This window comes from Patagioenas fasciata, chromosome 2 (assembly GCF_037038585.1).
Source record: "Patagioenas fasciata isolate bPatFas1 chromosome 2, bPatFas1.hap1, whole genome shotgun sequence".
Classification (NCBI taxonomy): Eukaryota; Metazoa; Chordata; class Aves; order Columbiformes; family Columbidae; genus Patagioenas; species Patagioenas fasciata.
In genome coordinates, this window is record NC_092521.1 from 66,198,142 (window position 1) to 66,218,262 (window position 20,121).

General features: G+C 36.7%; 1 protein-coding gene across 2 annotated transcripts in view; it reads right to left on the bottom strand.

Annotated features, from left to right (window-relative positions):
* Positions 1-20,121, bottom strand: part of GABBR2 (gamma-aminobutyric acid type B receptor subunit 2) — a 490,383-nt gene that overhangs the window by 141,028 nt on the left and 329,234 nt on the right. For both annotated transcript variants that reach the window (XM_071804339.1, XM_065832356.2), the window contains one exon: positions 13,403-13,510. In XM_071804339.1, the coding sequence (XP_071660440.1) occupies positions 13,403-13,510 (108 nt within the window). The remainder of the gene's footprint in view (positions 1-13,402; positions 13,511-20,121) is intronic.

A 20,121-nucleotide genomic window follows, 5' to 3' on the forward strand; every position in this document is an offset into this window, starting at 1 on the left:
GCAGAAAGGGACAATGTATTTTTTCTATATTGCTGAAGTTAGAGGCTTTTATGCACATGCAACTTAAAACACGTTTTTAATTTTGTATAAATTTTAGGTTCAGAAAAAAAGTTAGATTTGCTAATGAAAAGAACAGTCCAAACCATGTATTACAGTTTCATATAGCTGCATGCAATCTCTATATTTTTTCTACTGTTACACAGATAGCAAGACAGAAATAAATACACTGCAAACACATTATTTCAGTTGTAAAGTTGCAAACATGTTCAAGTATCAGGCTTCAATTAACTTCCTGTCAGTCTTCTTGTGCCTATGTTCATGTTTTTTTAAATTCATATATACCTCTATTACGAAGGAACACTCACCCAATATTCAAAAGATATTACCAAATTGCTTTAACATGTACAAAACCACGTATTTTTCCCTAGTTCTGATTCTCAGAAACAGTTGTTTTAATCCAAATGAAATATTCAAAAATATTAAGCCTGAACAGCTTAATAAAGTTGTGATTATTTCATTTCAATTTGATAAACTTGTTAGGATTTTGAAAATGCATTACAAAGCCAGAAGTGTCAGCTAATCTTAATACAGGCAAGGCTGGTACTCCAGCCTAGAATAAATTGTATTTGCATTGAATTCCTATTAAGCTTAAAGAAATGATAAAAATGAATACAATTTGAAATCATGTAAGAGGAACGCTTCTGCAATATTGTGCACCACTCTCAGCTAGTCTGCTAGTTTATTTTATATTATAAATCATTTGGAGTAAACTAAGTATAGAACTACGGCTAGAAATCAGAATGACTTAAAGGATTTGATGCATTATTTTCATTTCCTGAGACTAGTTATTTAAATCTGTGCAACTCCCATCATCATAAAGGACCAGAAAATGATGAAAATGATGAAAATGTGTCTTGGTGGGAGGTGCAGAGGGAACTGTTGCAATGTGTTTCCTCATTAGGCCAAAAGGAAAGCAGATATTAAGCAGAGATTCTCAGACACAGCTTGGTCCCTTGTTTTCTTTAGGAAAACAGAACTATGCCTAACCTTTTAGTCATTTACCAAGTTACAGTCAAAGCTGAAAAAGGACTGTTAATTACTGAGGTTGCTCTTTGTAGAAAAAAAAAACCCATGCATTTTTAATCTCTTTTTGAATGCCTCTAAACATGACTTGGGTGAAACACACCAAGTGCAGCTCCTAGTATGAGTAGAGACATAGGAGAGAAAATCATGGGGAATCAAATCCAAAGAGAAGAAATTTAGACACCTCAAGCCAAATTAATTTTTCTCCCTCTTAAGTGACTAGGCAATCTCTTTTGCTAGCATATTTTGGTTGGTCTTTCTTTTTAACTGATGAGATTTATTTTATTGAAGTTGGCTGTTTAAGCATTATGTGTCTAGCCTCTCTCAGCAGCCAGTGGATAGAGACAGAAACCTTCAAAGGACAAATCATCCCACCTATCTTGGGTACAATTTAGGATCAGAGAAGCTCATGTTCTAAAATGTGTCCTTCCCTCCTGCCCTATCCCCCATGAGGGTGTGAAGACAACTAACTTCAGTAAAAAATATGTGTTTGAGAAAAGAATCTGTTGGAAATGCTCACTCTATTGAACCCTAAAATTTCCGTGTAAAAAACACCAAAAACATCAGTAATGATGCCCTACCTTTCTAATGAAAATAGTGAACATTTTACCTGGGACAAATAAACAGGAGACAATTAGCCACTGTATTCTAAATTTATACAGACTATATTGATATTGAAAGGAGGGTTGCATTAGATGCAGATTTACCAGCACCTAGTAAATATTAATCAAGCTGCTACAGCAACATCAGAAGTAAAAGAGTGAAAGGATATTATTAAAAGCAGTAACACTGATAAACCACTAACTGACAGGGTCAAAAGCAAGCTCATTTTAACACTACATATGCAGGATCATGCTGCTAACTGCCCTTCCTTGCACCTGACCTTGCAGGTTAACATCCATATTTTAGTTCACGTATAAGTTTGGTAACCTTTTATTTTGGGCAGGCAATTACTAGAACAAATAAAAGCAGAAATCCAGTGAACAGTGTAGCTCTTCCTTAAACACCTCTTGGCGCATTTTTTCCTGTGTTACATTGCGAATGGCCCTTTTCTGCACAGAAGGGGAGAGATGCAAAACAGCAGCTGCCACTGGCAGCAGGTATTATTCATCCCTTACTCCTGCCAGACAGAAAGGAGGAAGGCAAGCAAAAGAAAGTCCATAAGATGACCTGAGGAAGGGATATGCACTGCTGCAATGAGCTCTGTAAAACACAGAGCTACTGATGCTGCGTGCAGGGTGAGCGGGTTAAACCAGGGTTCCTGAATCTGCCTCGCACACTCATCGCGACCCTGTTGGGGTCTGTCCTTGGCAACACAGCAGCAATGCAGCTCTGAAGCAGAACTCTTCTCCAAGACAAAAGCCTTTCCAAATGAGATGCTGAGATCCAATGAGTTTTCTGTCAGGTATTAGCAGTTTGTCCTAACATAAGTCTACTCTGAGAAACGCTGTTCGTGTATCAGCAGCAGCAATTCCAAAAGGCTTGCTGATCTGTTCCCCTCCACCCGCGGGAAGCCCAGCTTTCCCTCTTTCCAGCCATCACTCCCACCACCCGCACTCTTTGAGTTCAGTACGTTCACTCCCTGGGAAACACCAGATGCACTGAAGGAGTCTTGACTCAGATCTTGTGAATCCAACAATTTCTCAGTCTGACAAAAGAAAGTCATGAGCAACTGAGGCTCCTTAAAATCAAATATATAATTCTTTCAGAGAAAGATTTTTATTTTTTCCCTTTTACATCCTCCTTCTAGTACACAGTAAATCAGCCTTGGGAGAAATGCACAGTAGCTAATAAAATCCATTTCTGTGAGTGTTCCTGACTCCTTGCTGAAGCCAAGCTCTCATACAGCAGCATCTGTGAGTAATATTTTCTACCATCTGCGACTGGATAGGTGAATCTGTCTCATCCTGGCAGATCTGCCCACTGTTATAAATGCCATTGCTACCAGTCTGGACTATATATCTGGATATGAAACTGTCTGTCCTCAAAACAAATCTACTCAGAACAGAAACTGGTAGGGCATTTTCTTCTCAGCAACATCACTGTGTGAGCAAATAATTTTATTTTTCTGAAAACATGTGACCCTGAGGACAAGTTCAATATCAAAGTCCTTATCTTCCATGGATGTCATGGTCTGATCATAGGAGATATAAAATCTTTCTAAAGCTCTGAGATGAAGTTTGTTCTCATGAAACTCTTAAGAATTTTCTGGAACTATCACAGGCTGTACTACCTGCCACAACAACTTCAACTGTCCGTTTGGTTACTATTTCACACACAATTTTCATTGTTTGGTTGTGTTGTTTTGTTTTTTTTTCATTTGCTACTAATGCACATCCACTATGCCCTGCAGAACCCTATCCTCAACCAGTTTATGGGTTCACCTGGCAATTTGGCAAACAACAGTAATTAAACATTAGGCTTGCTTTTTGTAGTTAAGGCAAACTTGTTGTTATTTCTTACCTTATTAGAAACCAACTCTGAAAATGTATATGATATGGACCTTAAAGCTGAACTCTGTTCTTAACCAAGCACAAGGGCTCTTATGTATGACTTAATCTCTTCTCCAGGGTGCAACATTAGCTTTGTACTCTCTGAGTTCCACAAACAGCTTTCCAGCATGGATTGAATAGTTTGCTTCCTCCTGTGTCTTTTTGAGAGTTACTTTCTTATCTATTAGCTAAATCTTGGTGTTGTTTTTCTTTGCTGTTGGTTGGTTGGTTTGGTTTTGGTTTGTTTGTGTTTTGTTTTGGTTTTAGTTCGCTGAATTCATAGAAGCATAGCAAGCCTGGGAGTATTTTTGTACCCATTTATAGATTCTGAGATAAATATATATTTCATTTTTTTCCTTGAAAATTTAGATTTTTTCTGTTCAAGATGGCCATTTTATTGTTTCACTTATGTAGATCGATCCCTTCTCGTCTAGCTGACAGATCTGTCCCTTGCCTTCTGGCATCATCTGGGAAAACACTTAATGCTATTCAGTATCGGGTTTTTTTTTCAGTTGTGCCCTCCCCAGACTTCTGGGACGGAATCTGTAGAGAGAAACTCTCTTTAAAGGATCGCTCTGTGAGGCTTTCTAGACCTTATTACCTTAAATGAATAACACTGACAGCAATTATTGAAGCCCTCAGAAAGCTGAAACTCAATGTTCCTCTCACTGGTACATACAGAAATGATGCTGATAGGAGCCCTCCCTCTGAACTGGAGGGGAAAGAAAAAAAAATGTGGGGAAAAAATGATAAAGTCTGCATAGCTGGAAAAAAGGGCCATATAACTACTCCTAAACTTGCCTTCAGTATATTCTCTCCATTGCATAAGCTACCCTTTTATTTCTCCCAGTATGATTAACTGGGAAACAACCTAGGGTTGATCCTCCATATTTAGTGGGGTAGTACAGGTGGGATGGTGCCATGAGGATGATGATGTAGAGTCAGATGTACATATGTGAACATTGCCATACGTGGGCCAAGGGTGATATTTATCTTTGATTTATTAAAGTCATTAATATTTTAGAGGACTATTCTATAACACATTCTTAATTTCTATTGTGTAACGGAATGCAAAAAAGGACTATTGAAAACACATTATGCACTTGTTCCCAATAACTCCACAATGTTTTTTCAGCAGCTATTATGAGCATTTCCTATAATAGGTTTTATGATTAGTATTGGGAACACTTTTCACACTGCAATTACATTAGTTTTAATGAGTGAATGCCAACATTTAAAAAAGCATGTTTTGTAGTAGCAAGCTTTTTTGACCAGTAAGTCACTTCCAGTAAAAAGCCAAGCTTAAGACATTTTACCCTCTTAGAGGTACTTTGATGAAAGATTTGTATATCTACTTCTAAATTAAAAAAATAGATTTGTCTATTGTGAGGCTCTACTGTGACCTGTGCAGTCTGAGAACTTGATTTTTGCTGCTTTCCAGGATAATGGAGTGTGTGGTGCTATTCATAATAATGGGCAATTGCATACAAACAGAAAGTCTGGGTTTGAGAATTAAATAGCTACAGTCACTAGCCTGCTGAAGAACACATTTTGGAACTTGTCCTCTTTGCTGACTCATGCTCAGAATAATTGTACAGCATCTTTGGGTAGACTCACCCTCTCAGTAACTACACTGCAAATGGGGATGTGTTGACTCTACGCCTTGTTGCCAGGAGAAGCTACCCATTTAGAAACACCTTTCCCCTTTTCCAAATCATATAAAAGACAGGTGGAACATCCTAGGGGAATGGTCCCTAGGGGGAGGAGAAGATAGAAATTTTACAGAGGTTAGAGAAGGGGTAGGAATCAGCAACAGCTTAAAGAAATTATAAAATTCCTCATCTTTGAAAGCCTGAACCTCAATCATGGCTACAATGCACTGGAGAATTGGAGAGATGATTGTTTTACTCACATTGCTAATTCAGCCTTAGGGAGCACACACAGTGATAGAACATGGCTAGTTTCACAAACTCTCTTAGAAGGACAGAAATGAAAAACACTGCAGGCTTAAAAACCAAAATAGCACTAAAGAACTCAAGCTTGACAGCATTAGAACCAGGCATTCTGGCTATACAGTGTTTTGGAGAACAGTCTTAGGAATGGACCTCAGCATTGTGTTAGCTTCTGCACTCTGCTATAAGTAAAGCTCATAAGTATGCTGCCTTGAGCTGGTTATCCCATCAACAAAGAAGGTCACATTCACCTTTGAGAGAAATACATCTGCTGAGTCCATGATTGCATGGGCCATAAGAGTGAAGAAATTTCTATGAGGGATGTGAATTTTCATCTCTAGCACTAAAAGGGATCCCAAAATGCGCACAAAGGATTTGAATGGTCTGGAAGAAATGTTCTGATTTTGTTTGAGATAACACTAAAATATCTAGACTTTAATATTTTCTTTAATGAACAATTCTGTGGGAAAGCACACCACATTGTTACCAAATAGCTGGAGACATCAATGCACTTGATTGCATTTACAATCTAATTTCAAGCTATTCAGGAATAAATTGCCTCATACTATATAGCGACATGTTCTTTATTTCTCTGTCATCCATTAGTCTCATAATACATAGAAATTATGGTTGTTTATGAGCAGTTATGTTTCACACAGAGTTCTCATTGTTTCCGTTGGTACCGAGGTTTAGCCTTATCACACTGTACCATCCAGAAATTTACATACATAAATGACTTCAAAAGCAGATTTTTCTCCTAGATGTACAGTTCATTAGCTCAACTTCTTTCTGTGACAGGAGCTTGAGATTTAGCTCCCTGATCCATATTTATATGAATGTAAATTTTAGAAATGTGATTCCTATTGTTCCCTGGCTGGCATTTTGGGTGATCAGCTCTTACAAAAAACCAAGATGCTTATTTTACATCTAAATATGGATTCTAGGATTACACTGACTATTTTTGAAGCTTTGGACTTAAAATTTATAGTTATAGCTATTTGAGGAAAAAAGTAATAAAATAATTTGGTTTCTACTTATATTGCTTTAGGAAGTACTATATCTCTGTGTTAATAACCCATGAATCTATACTTGAATAATTTACACTGCACTGTAAGTATCATGGATTACTTGGTCCAGTGATAAATATTCATAATGAAAATCCAATAAATCCCAAACATAAGCAAATTTCACACTGCTGTCTTCTTTCTTATTGTCAAACACTGAACAATAAAGCTGAACGTTTCTTTAGGTATCCATATGCTGGCTCATTTTCAGCAGATGGCCCCTAATAGATTGTTGTGCTGTTGGTATGGTTACCCAAAGCAAATTTTTGTATCCTGACAAATCTCTTTTTCAGACTTATGATCTCTTATATATACTAAGTGAAATACGGGAAATTCAGCATATAGTTTTTTGTTGTACACACAAAAAGCACTAGCTAGATTGAAAAAAAGAGTCTTGGAAATGGATAAACATTTACAGTCTGAACCCTGACCTGAGAAAACATTTCATAGTAGCAGTTACAGAAATAAATAATTAGGTAATATGATGTACATTTATGTTAATACAGAAAGAACTGCACCTATAAATGCATTTGAGTGAGTAAATAAGATGTGGCCTGTGAAGCTATGATCCAAAACGTTTGTCAATATCATACGGAAGACTTTGCTTCATCCATTTTGAAATTATTAAGGTCACGAGTATATTTTTTAAAACCTCTTTAGGACTTTTGTGAGAAAGACTGTAGATTATAATAGATTCTAAATTTGATAAGTGACTTTAAAAACCTACAGAAAAGTTGAGATTGCACTCATCCTATAAACTTTCTTGCAGAGGTTTTCAAATGAGGCATGGGGATAGCAATGAACAGAGACAAGTTGTGCGAGGAGAAGGCAGCAGCACACCAGCTCATAAGCATGCGGAGTCCAGCTGCTTTCTTCTCTCTGTGTGGTGTAGGGTTTTTTCCTTTGTGTTTGGTTTGTTTTATTATTATTATTATTATTATTATTATTATTATTATTATTATTATTATTATTATTATTATTAATAATAATAATAATAATAATAATAATAATATTTCCCCACCAGGACACAGAGCCAGCTGCTGCCCATCCCAACTGGAGGGGTCAGGACCAGGCGCTGCTCAGAGCAACCCACTGCCCCACTTCCCAGAAAGAGCATGGATCGTTTCTTACTCTTCCCAGTCTTCAGTGCACCACAGTTTATAGACCATTAAGTATATGACTTAGGGAGGTAGGGTGGCCAAATTCAGGTTAAAAAATGGAGTGGCAAGGCAACAAGCTAAAAAGTTTGAGAATTTCTGCTCTGCTTCACTCAGGCAATAAACTTGTTTCTTAAAAACAAGTGCCATCTTTTTTTCTGAAAACTGTGCTCAGAGAGTTTTCTAAAGCATAACAAATAATTCTGGCAATTAATTATTTTTCTTCATGTTAGCACTTAGCTGTCTTATACATGAGACTACCTTTCTCTAAACTCCTACTGCCTTTTTGTCATGCATTTTTTTCTGGTTTAAGTCAAAAATACTGAAACAGAAATTGCCTCTTTTAACATACAGTGCTATTGCATGCCCAGAGCAGACTCACCGTGTCTGCCATGACACTGGCATCTTGTAGAAAACTATGGCTGCACTGGTGTCCTAATAATGTACATGGGAGAACAAATGTACATTGTAGAGATCCCAGCAAGCTGTAGGTTTTCAATTATTGACTTTTTAGCCACAACATAAGCCTTTTAACATTTTCATGAGCCCATTCTTTTCAAAGAAAATGGAAAGAAAGATAATTCAATTTTAGAGAGAGCTGCACGTATCAGCAAAAGGAACATTCAGATCTTTGCACACCTCATCAGCTTGAGCTAAAACAGTAACTAGAAGCTATCATGAGTTGTAAAACAGCATAACAGTTAGACAAGGCACATATTTTACCTGTAGGTTTTACAGATACATAGTAATAGAAAAAAGAACAGTGAAACTCTTAAATCCTGTGTTTGGTTTTTATGCTCTGCCCATGCTTCTGTGCCACCATTCCAACCACTCCTCATTTGAACTTTTTCTTGCCTCTTACTCCTTTTCTGCTCCCATGTTCCTTTCCCAGTCCATGTCCCTACTTTTCAGGCCGGTCAGACTACCTCTACATTTCAAGTTTAATCTTATTTTAAACCAGATGTAGTCACTCAATTGGAGTTTGCCACCTGAATCTCAAACCTGGACTCTATATTCCCCCACATTCAGCTTTCTTCACCACTTCTTACATCCCTCCCTGCCGTATTCAACTCTTTGCTGGCTCTCAATCTTATTTTAAACTCCCAGGAAATTCTTATCCAAATTCAGTCTCCTCAACTCCTTCTCTCAGTTTGTTATCCCAAGCTTTTCCCTATGATTTTTGTCTGGAGAGGTTCCCATTCCCTCTGAAGCCCTTAGAAACTAAACCAGTTTCTCCCTCTCAGCCTCTTCCTTGCTCCCTACCTCTCAGCCTCACATATTTTCAGAAGCCTTTTAAGAATTTAGAAGGCTGAATATAAGAAAATAAGTTTGCCAGACTGCAGCCTAAGAGGCATAGCTAACTCTGGTAAGTAATTTTTCTCTGTTGTGGTTGGTTGTAGGTTTCTAACCTTGTGATAATACTAGTATATTTTCTCAATACTTCTTAAGCTCTTTAACCCTTTCTCATCTGTGAAAACTCTACAGCCACACAGTAAACTTAGTACAGAGAAAGGTTTATGAAATATCATCAATGAGTAGAATGATGTTGGCAAAATGATAGCAGCAGTAGTCTTAAGAAAAGATGCTGTTATACATCACTTCTGCAATTATTTCTGTATTTACCTTGTAATAACATTGTCAACATAAAGACATATGTCACCAGAAGCCTACAGTGGTAGTAATAACTGAGTACACTGACAATATTTTCAGTGAAAGTTAAACATAAACCATCCCTCCCTTGATGTCCCAGTTACAGGATTAAGTACAAATGGACAGAGCCAGATTGTACTGTTAAGGGTAAGACAAGTCTATCGTAGCGACTTCAACCAAGAAGTATCGTACTTTCAAATATGAACTGCAACAAGCAACATTGTGATCCAAATCCTCATGCTTTATTGTATTCACCCACAGACAGTCAAATACTTGTCTTCGTAGGAGCAGAACATATAAAGTTTATGGAGGCTTTAAAAAACACTGCTCTAAATTTGTTACTATTCCGGTACTTGTCAAAAGTGAATGGTCCTTATTTTGGCATATTGGAGTTGTGCCGGAGCAGTCACTATACAAGACTGCTTTAATGTCCCCTAAAATCTAAGACAGTGCAGCTCCCATTAAAAAGGACAGTTTCCCAACCTTGTAAATTTCATCAGAAGGGCTTGCTTCTTCAAATGGTTCAGCTAACTAAAGCTTCCCTGGGACACCACCTGCTCTTCTGCCACATTCTTCACTCCCTCCTCTCATCCCTTGCCAGTCCTCCTCTGCTAGCCAGAGAAACATAAAAGCAGGCCTCACCTCTCACAAAGCAGAAGATCCTACTGCCCAAACCAACAGAAAGGAGATGTATCAAAACTGGATTTGCACCTCAGTTACAAGTGTTCCAGTTGTTTTTAATACTAATTCTATTCTACTTTCCATTATCTCCACTAACCTCTTTAAAACTCAAAAATAATTTATTTCTCCCTATGGATTTTCTAATTTCCATTTGACAAAAATTGATTCCCTTGCACCCCTCTGTTTCAGATACAGCTAAAATTAATGCATTTTTAATTTGTTTCCTTTGAGCCCTATGAAGATCAAAGATGGTAATGGATCTTGCAAAATTTGTCAGTTAGCACTCTGATAGCGGGAGGATTGTATCATGAATGTTATTGCTTACTTTTTCCAATAACAAAGGACTACATATATAAATGGGTGAAAATAAGAGAATTGTGAGAGGTTTGTAAACTAAAGTTAACAAAAATCTTCACATAATTCAAGACATCCTACATAATTTAGATCCACTCTTCACTGCACTAAAACGGGGCTATATTGTACTGTTATTTAAAATCCTACACATTTTCTCACAAGGAGAGAGAAATCCACTCATCTTTTCACAAAGCTATGTTGTACAATTAAGATAGGTGTCCAGTAACATTTTGGATGAAGGTAAAGAGATTGACTCATTCTGCTCTCTGCTTTACTTAATACCCACTTCCGTCAAATGAATGCACCAATATTTTTCACTGTTCGGAAAGTTTTTCTGATGAAAATATCCAGAATGGGAGTCAAAAGTGATATACATAAATGTCAGTTTTTACTGTCATATGCAGGTGGAAACTGAAGCATCCACAGATGAATAGGATCCACAGTACTTAAATAATTTTGGAACTTTGTTCTTGTATTGAAATGTCAGTCTGCTCTGTCATGGCACAGCTAATTCGAAAAACATTAATATGCTTTTTCTTATAGCACTACCTTTGTTTATTTGTCACTTTAGGTATTGTTTGTGAAAATTTCTACTGTCTATGCTTCCATAGATACAAAATGCTTTGTCTGTAAACTACATCTACGGAAAATGGAAATGTTGTTCTATAAAGAAATAAATAAAGAATGCCACATTTTTCAGCTTTTCAATCAACTCTTAAAAAGAATTTTATCTGCCTGGGCAAATCAAAGGAGAAAATGTGTGCCTAGCAAAATTTATCATGGATAGCTAATTTGTTTTGCTTTAAGAAAACTGTTGTCCTCTATGATTCATGCTTGTACTCTGGAATGGGATATCCAAATAAAGCAAAACAAGATACTTTTGTGCAACAGCCATCCTTTAAAGTTTACAGAGTGAAGTGCGTTATTTACTCAATTCCAGAATATTGAGTAAGGTGCCCTAATAGCCTTGACATTTTCAGTACCATGTAGAGTGGAGCATCTCATTGGTCAGCATCCAGATGTCTCAAAGTTTATTGCCATTATACTGGTCAGTGTCTTTTTAACTGATCTTCAACCATTTTTAACATCCAGCTGGGAATAAGCAATTGCAATTTGCAGTTGTTGATGGGCCTGTTGGAGAACAGACACTATATAGAATTTGAGGATTATGTTTAATTAATAGACTATGAAATTTCATATTGAGGAGCAACTTGAAGCCATAAAATTAAATGTTTTCTAAAAAAACAATAAGGGAAATACCTAGTGGCAGCCCATTGAAGTTCACTTCTATTTTGAATAGTTTGTATTGTAGAAATGATAAAATTCTCAAGATAATAAAGTTTATTAAGTAAATACTTTTGTATATTACACTAGCGTCACTTTGTGTAACTTCATTAATTTGCAAAGTTTTGTACCAATACAGCTGAAAACATCTTTGCAATATAAAACTTAATTTTTCAGGTAGGTAAAACACTGAATTTGAGTAAAAAGTCTGTAATATAGGAAGTCTAAGATCCTTAAAAATATTTACTGGATTCTGGTAGCATGAACTGATACATCATAGTGGGCTCTTTGCACGGGTGCAGAAAGGGTGGTCTCCACTTCCCTCCATCCAGAACGTCCCATTTCTGGTACAGAAATTTCTTATAATTTTACTTGATTTTAAGAGATCTGTTATTCAGCTTTTTTTTTTTTTTTTTTTTTTTTTTTTTTACATGTAATGATATTTGAGATTTAATTAACAAATATTTAAGCAAACCTGACATGGCTGAAAAGTACAGGGAAGGACTAGGTGGCTGTAATGTTAAGGTGCCAGAGTTCTAGGTCCAGTTCCAGCCATGGCATGTATTTCTTTCACAACCTACGACAAAAGTCCTCTCAGAAACCAAGTCATCTCTGTCTATGTAAAGCCCAAATCTTTTTAGGGATAGGTGTATCATGTGATGACAGCAATTCCCTACATCTTGCAACTGTAGAAACAATAACACAGTTAAAAAACCAAAACCAACCAACCATCCAAAACAAAACAAACAAAAACCCCACAACCAACCACTCACCTTCCCCTTAACCCCTCCACCATACAAACAAACACAAACCTCCAAACAAAAAATCAAACAAAACCCACAAAAACTCACAGCTCTTCCGTGAACCCACATAGAGGGAAAAAAACAGAGGAATCTGATGAAGGTTTGGAATATTGTTCTACATATTTGGGGTATAAATGACTCTACCACTTACTAGAATAAATCTATTCAGCTGCATATAGAAACTGCATTTGGCACTGCTTCTCACTCTATAAAACTTATTTTTTTCTCTTTCATGCACATTTCTCTTAATTTTTTTTCCATCAAAATTATTCGTATTCACCAGTTTTCCCATTATAAAATAAAGCCATCTGATTAAAAGCACTCATGTGAAAAGAAGCTCCAATTGTTACACTACTCCTAAGCTGAGCCTAATTGTTTACAGAAAATGTTCTGTACCAAAAATGCCAGAGATGACCACTGTGGTTCAATTCCAATCAGTCTTGGGGTAAGCTTATGCAATTTCAGTCCAAATTAGAAATAGAAACCTGTATAAGCAGCACTGTCTCTTGCTTCCTCCTACCAACTCATCAGAAACTTGTCTGTAATACCTGTAGCCCAAACAGACACATACAGAAAACATTTCGTAACAGCTGTGAATCTACCAGAAAGAGACCTCTGGATGCTGAAACAACATACTAAATAAGTGTGAGGATCCAAATACACTTCTACAGCCTTCTCCACTATGTCTCATTAAAAAGAGTGAAGGCTATTGCTCGACTCCAACTCTCAGAGACTGAAAATGAGACCAAGAAAGCCCCTGTATCGAACCATTTAAGATCTTTGAACAGAGTCAACTCAAGTATGGCCATTGAGGAAAGGTAGCAAAACAGTTAGAAAATTATATTAACAGAGCAACAAAAAAAATCATTTATTTCCCCTCACCTTTTTCTTCATTTTTACATTTTTGAAAATTGCATGAACTCTCCACGTTTTTGCAAACATTGCTCCAAACGCAGTTGTGTATCCCACTATAAGAATCCATGTTCGAACCTAAAAATATATATATATAAAAAAAAAAAAAGACAAAGCCATTTAATTTTAAGTAGACAAGGTGGATATCATAATTTCACCCACTTTTTTTTTTTCTCAAGATCTTGAGAAAAAATATTCAAAGAACTTCACAAAAATGTCGACATTTCAGAATCGTCTCATTCATCGCTTTCTTGCCTTTTTTTCTCTTCCCTCCATCCCCTCTCTCCAAGTACAATAGATCTGGATGCTGAATTAGCAGTCTTTTCCATATATAAATACAAACACAGTTACAATATTGTGCATTTTTTTCACTTTTATTGTGTTCTGTGGAGGCAGAGGAAGGAACTAGTGGAGGAAAACAAGAGACTGAGACAAAACAACTACCCAAGGAACTAATATTAACAGCAACATTTTGAACAAAAATCAACAGAGAAGTAGAGACATTACTCAGACTAATTAAGGGGAAATTGTACTACTTGAGGTATGCACCACTTAGTGCAGACCGTGAGCATTCTGGAAAGATAAGAAAAAATGACATTAAAATTATCATATAGGGAAAAACGGCAAGACAGGAACATAGCCTTGGTGGGCAGGCCTTGGGGACAAAACGTGAATCAAAGATAATACCCACAATATGGGTCTGAGAAAAAGGAGATGGTCAGTTTCCCCTCGTGAGGAAGCTGTAGACCATGAGGAGGTCTCCCCTCAGCCTCCTCCAGGCTGAACAGACCAAGTGATTTTAACTGCTCTTTATACTGCTTCCCCTCCAAACTCTTCAGGGTCTAAGAGGGCATATGCCCCAAACCAGATAACACTGGGAAACAAACTTGAAGTGTGCAAGTGTGAACTTGGAGGTTGCTGTCTCACTGGCGAGGGTATTAGCAGGTAGGGAACCCACATCTCCTTAGAGGACAGGTGTGTATAGGGGAACCTGCAGCCCCAGAAGAAAGGCTGTGCTGGTAACCCACATGTCCTGTGAGTGGGAGGTGTCTCCATTGAATTTGGGATGTACGTTTATTAGAAAATGTTGCAATTATGTGTGGGAAACCATTTAGATATTTGCATATATATATATATTAACATATTATTAGCATCTAATATTGTGGTTTATCTGTTGCATTGCTGACACTGAACACTGAACACTGGTGTTCACTGATTGCTGGTTAACCTTGACAATAATAAAACCAGTAAACCAAGTGCAATTAGATTCAAACCACTTTGTGACATTCTTGAATGTAGTATTGAAAAAGAAACCCGGAACAAAAAAAAGAAAAAAAAAAAAGAATATATATTTAAGTCAGCAAAATACTATTTTTAACTTATATACTTTATATATTTGCAAATCTTTGATTGTTATCCATTACCATACATTATGCTAACAACCAGTTAGATCAATTCTGAGTGATCTGAAAAATATGTTTCATATCAACATGTTCATATTAGCCAGTTACTTCTTTTTTTGCCTTCACATCAATTAGGCTGTGATAACCACACTTAGCATTCAATCTTTCTGCTGCTATTAATAAGTATTCAGCTCTTTTGTGTACCGTTCAGTGATATATTTGGCAAACAGATACATGGTATTTCCATGTCTCTAATAAGACTCTGTTTTGTTCTCAATGAAACAGTAATTGGCTCTTGGGAATAGTAATAAATTCAATTATACTCATAATATGTTTGTAACCAGATATTCAGAAAAAATGTTATTTCTAGCATGTTTGGTTCAAAAAGTTTTATGTATTCCTGATCCGGATTGTGCAAATCAGAATAACATAACTATTTGCTATAGTGAAAGCATTCTAGCTTAAACATAGATTTTGCCAAAATGAGATTGCTGTTGCTAAGAATGAGATAGTAAGTTTCAGATGAAAATAAATTTTTAATTTTGAAGAAAATTACTTCGAATTTGTCTGCTATAATTCATTACTGCAGCCGGCAAAATGAAAAATTTAGAAAACTGCAAAAGTCTCTGAAATTCATATATCTGTCCATTTATATTCTTAAATGCGTTATACCTCCAAATGCCACTGGTTTGAAAGAACATGATAAAAATAACACTGATAATTGGAGAGCATGACCATGATGTTACACATTCAATTATTAATTCTTCTATGCTGGAAGTTTTTAATGATGAGTTTTGACAGAAGAGGCTGAGGAAGATCATCCTCCCCCCAGTACCCACCAAACAGGAAAGGACCCTCCTTAGAAGATGGGAAACTTGCGTTCAAATCCCTACTCCAAACTAGACACAAAACCTGAAAACACTCCTATGCTCCTATAGAAGGATAATCTGCAAAAATAGCTACAGTTTACCTTTTTCCTAAAACGTTAGGTCATTAGGAAATTCCTCAAGCCTTCACTGAATTTTAGGATATACCTTCAATTATCTGCTTATATTTCTTGGTTACTTCTTTTTTTGAATAAACTATTTTGACTAATTGCATATCTCCTACAACCTTTTTGTTTTCTTTCATTGAAAGACAATTCACAAGTGTTAAAGGAAATAATATTGTTTGGTACACACCAATCAAGTATATCTATGCAGATGCTAAAATGCAGTTTCTTAGTTCCCTTTTATTTCTACTTCCTACACTATTTTGGTTTAGGGTCTATTTTTGAAATTACTACATATGCATCCATTATTTGAATTTGTGCTTTTTATAAATTACTAAATTACTTGCTAGAAGCTTTTACAGGTGCATTTCATGGGACAACTGAAAAAGCTATAAATCGTTTATTTAGTGGACAATGCAGCTGACGACCACCAAACACTGAAAGTGTCTTCACAAAGAAACAGACAATTCTGGGTAATTTTCCAGACTTGGAACAGATATGATGTTTATTTAAAACAAACAACCCCCCACATTTGTCAAATATTAATGTAAATAAATGTTCTAAGGTATTTAAACAAATGTTGCAAGGTTCAGCTAAAGAGTCACTGCATTTATGAAAAAGATTCTCCTTACATCTTGTAGGAGCATTTCTTTTCTACGTCCCTTTGCAACAAAAGACCTCTGTGTTAAACCTATCCATAAGGTGCTAAAGATCTTTTATTTTTTTAATTAAGACTATTCTTCCATCATGTAATAAGCACTGATAGATGAACAGCCTTATATAAAGTTATTTCCCTCGGAATCAAAGTTCCTCTCAACCTTGAATTTTGGCTGGCTAACCTATATTTTGAATGCTGCTATTTGATATCTTCTTCTATATAAAATTGTAAAATAAGGTTATCTTGGAAAATGGACGGAATCGATGAATGGCAGAAAGTTTCACTTTTATAGAAGTTTCATCATTTTTCCGTATTTGACCACCATTGCTTATGCATTCAGAAGACCCCATAGTCACTAATTGATGATGAATGCCCGGAAAGGTCTTGAGCTCGTGAAAGCAATAACAAAAATTTCAAATGCAGTTATCAGGAATATGGTGTATTTTACTCTTCTGTTAAGTTGAAAGAAAAAGAAATATTAACAACCATCTGAATACACTGGACATTCACATTTTTGAGTTGCAGCTTTAAATTTGCTATACTAATCCAGTTTGCCCATATCAAGCAAACAACATGAAAACTTGGAAGGAAGAATAAAGAAAACCAAGTGTCAGCACAAGGAACTATGAGTTGCATAAAAGCTATAAACTTCTTATCACTTCTCCAGGTGACTTTTTGTTTTTTCAAGAAGAGTTATTTGAATAGGATAGTGAAACAGCTTTGTTGTTTAAAATATTTTTCTTCAGTTAGCAAAACATTTAGATGATGTTCTTGCAGAGGAATCACTCAGATTTAAGATTCCATCTCAAGACCTTAACTTAATGGTGTCTTTTTAAATAAAAGCCTTCAAATGTTTCTTTCACAGGACTTGACACTCCAGACACTCTCCAGTTTAGCTGATGATACCTAGAGTGATTCATTTTGGGAATATAAATAGTTGCCTAATTTTGCACATGCACTGATTTGGAAGCTGCCCACAGGGCTAGGCTGCAGCTGAACGTTAGTGCTGAGCAGCTTGGTGGCATCTTAGTATTAGAGTACGGCACTAAAAGGGATAAGCTCCAGAATAAACCATGCTGTGGGTTTAGCCCTGGAGAGACCAATTATCTTTGAATAGACAATTCTGTTGATTTCTGTGGACTACTCATGAGTTGAAAATTAAGTACCTTATAGTTTTCTTGGCAAACCGGGGATATAAACAATAATTAGGATGAACAAAAGTGTGTCATGTCAACAATTTTTCGCTGGGGCTTCATCCTGCTTCTATTAACAATGGCAAAATCCCAAGTGCTGGTCCCAAGAAAAGAGTTCATCCATTTGAATTATACTTTTTTATTTATGTCAACATTTTCTGACATATGTTTATGACTTTTAACCCATTCTTTAGAATCTGTGTTGCACCGGCACAGTTCTTGTAAATGTATGTGGCAATAACATTAGAAAATTGAAACATGCTGTTTTCACATAAATTAAGTACAGTGTTTTTTCACATACTGTGAGATCTCCTGTAGCAATTTCTTAATATATTTCTGACCATGGGTAGTGTAAGAGAATTGCTTCTGACTCTATAAGGGGGCTTTAAAATCTGGCTGTTGTCCCACTGAAGGAGAGACAAAATGTTTTAAAAATATTACCTTAACAAATGTCTGGCAAGGCTGTGGTGTATTTGCTTCAGTATATGAAATAATTTTGTTTCAAGAATCTATTCAGCCTTGCAACTTTTGTCTCTTTTTTTTTTTCCTTTCTTTCTTTTCCCCAAGAAAATGTCGTTTACTAAAATAGAAGCTGATCAGGCTTATGTTAAACTCAGTAACAGAATTGCCTTTGAATTAAATAGGATTGAGATCAGTCTCAGACTGAACGACAGTGAGGACAATTATAGAAGTGATTATATAGAAAAGGGAGATTAAAATTAACAGCTAAACAATTAAGAAGGAAATAAACTAAAGAATACACGCGGAATGAAAAAGGCCAGACTAAAAATACAAACAAAAGCTATAGTTTCCAGAGACAAAGAAATGGATTAGAGGTCCAAATCCTTTTGCAGTTCAGTATGAGCTGAGTGTCTATCTGTTGCTTTTTAAATTCCTGGTCAAAACTAACAATTTGAGGAAAAGAATTACGCAAATTTAGAGTCCAAAGGGGCAAAATAACCAAAGAAAACCACAGCAATGCCTGAAGAGCATATACGAATGAGGAGCACATCATCAACTACTAATCAAATATCAAGGCTAGCACAGGGTCTAGTCCAAGTGGCTCCTGCCCAAATATACCAAGACAGTCTCGGCCTCTAGGTAGCAGTTGCCCATATATTTTCCTTTTAGTCAGTTCTCCCAAAAATGGTTAAACAGAGAAAACTCAGAGTGACAAGAGAAGACAAAGCAGAAATAAACAGACAGCAGGCAGAAGGTTGATACATCTGCTCCCTCTCCCTGTTTTACCATTAAAGGTAAGTACTTCCTCCCAGAGCTGCTCTCAGCCAGGTCCACGACTTTCAGAGTTTGAGCAAGTTTCTCAGCTTCCCACTCGCCCTGCAGCCTGTCTCCAGCCCCAGGAACCTGTTCCATGATCTCTCATCCCTGGCTTTTCCTCCACGCCCCTCACTGCAGTCTCTCAATCTCTCTTAGATGTAGTTTTCAGGACATTTCCTCACTCTTACACCACCCTGCATTCCTCACCTTGCCTAGGTTCAGGGTTCCCCAAGAAAAAGTACAATGTGGACCATGGAGTTCCAACTTGCCTAGCTGTTCTCTCAGTGGGGCAGACACAAGACTGTGAAAAATTAGTAAAAAGAAAAAACCTGCCTTTCACAATGTTGCAAAACATGGAGTCAGAAGTGTTCATGATCCATCATTAAGAATAATATCTGCTGAAAAAAAAACAAACTAACTGCTTTTGAAGATCTGGATACATTTAAAGGCCACATTTTAAAGTACACCTTTGAGAAGATAAGGTCTATAACACCTATTGTTGCCATGAACGTACATTTTCTCAGGATGTCTGATTGATGAAAATACAAAGTCTGGATAGTCACACACACTGCAGTAGGTAGCTGGACTTTATCAGTGATATCTCTGCTCTTCTCTCTGTGTCGCTATCCCACTCCACTGTTTGGTTCCTTCCTTCTTTCTGACAAAACCTGTTTCCAAATGCCTGCATCATGGCTGACAGAAATTGACTGAAATCCAAAAGTCTGAGCACATCCTGGGAAGGATAAAAGCATCGCCGAACACCACGGGTGTGCAAAAATCTTCATGTGCCCTCCTTACTTTATCCAATGCAAAACACTGACGGGGCTCAGTGAGATCACCAGGAGTCACAAAATATCTGCCTGGTTTTGACAATTCATATCAATTACGCTAATTAATGAGCTAAACAAGATAGAGCATGCTTAATTTTAGTGACTGCATGACTCGCATGACTGGAGTGTAAAGGAGACTGGAAGACAACTGCTGTCTCCAGAACAGATCTTACTCAGAACACGATGAACTACATTGAACTGTTCCAAACAGGTCATTTACCCCTTTCTTGTTCCTCCCATCATCCCATGCAGCACAGTCTCTAAGAGAAAGTCCTCCTACCCATCAGGACTACCAGGACTGAGGAGAGGCAGAGTTGTTCACTCTACTATTACCTA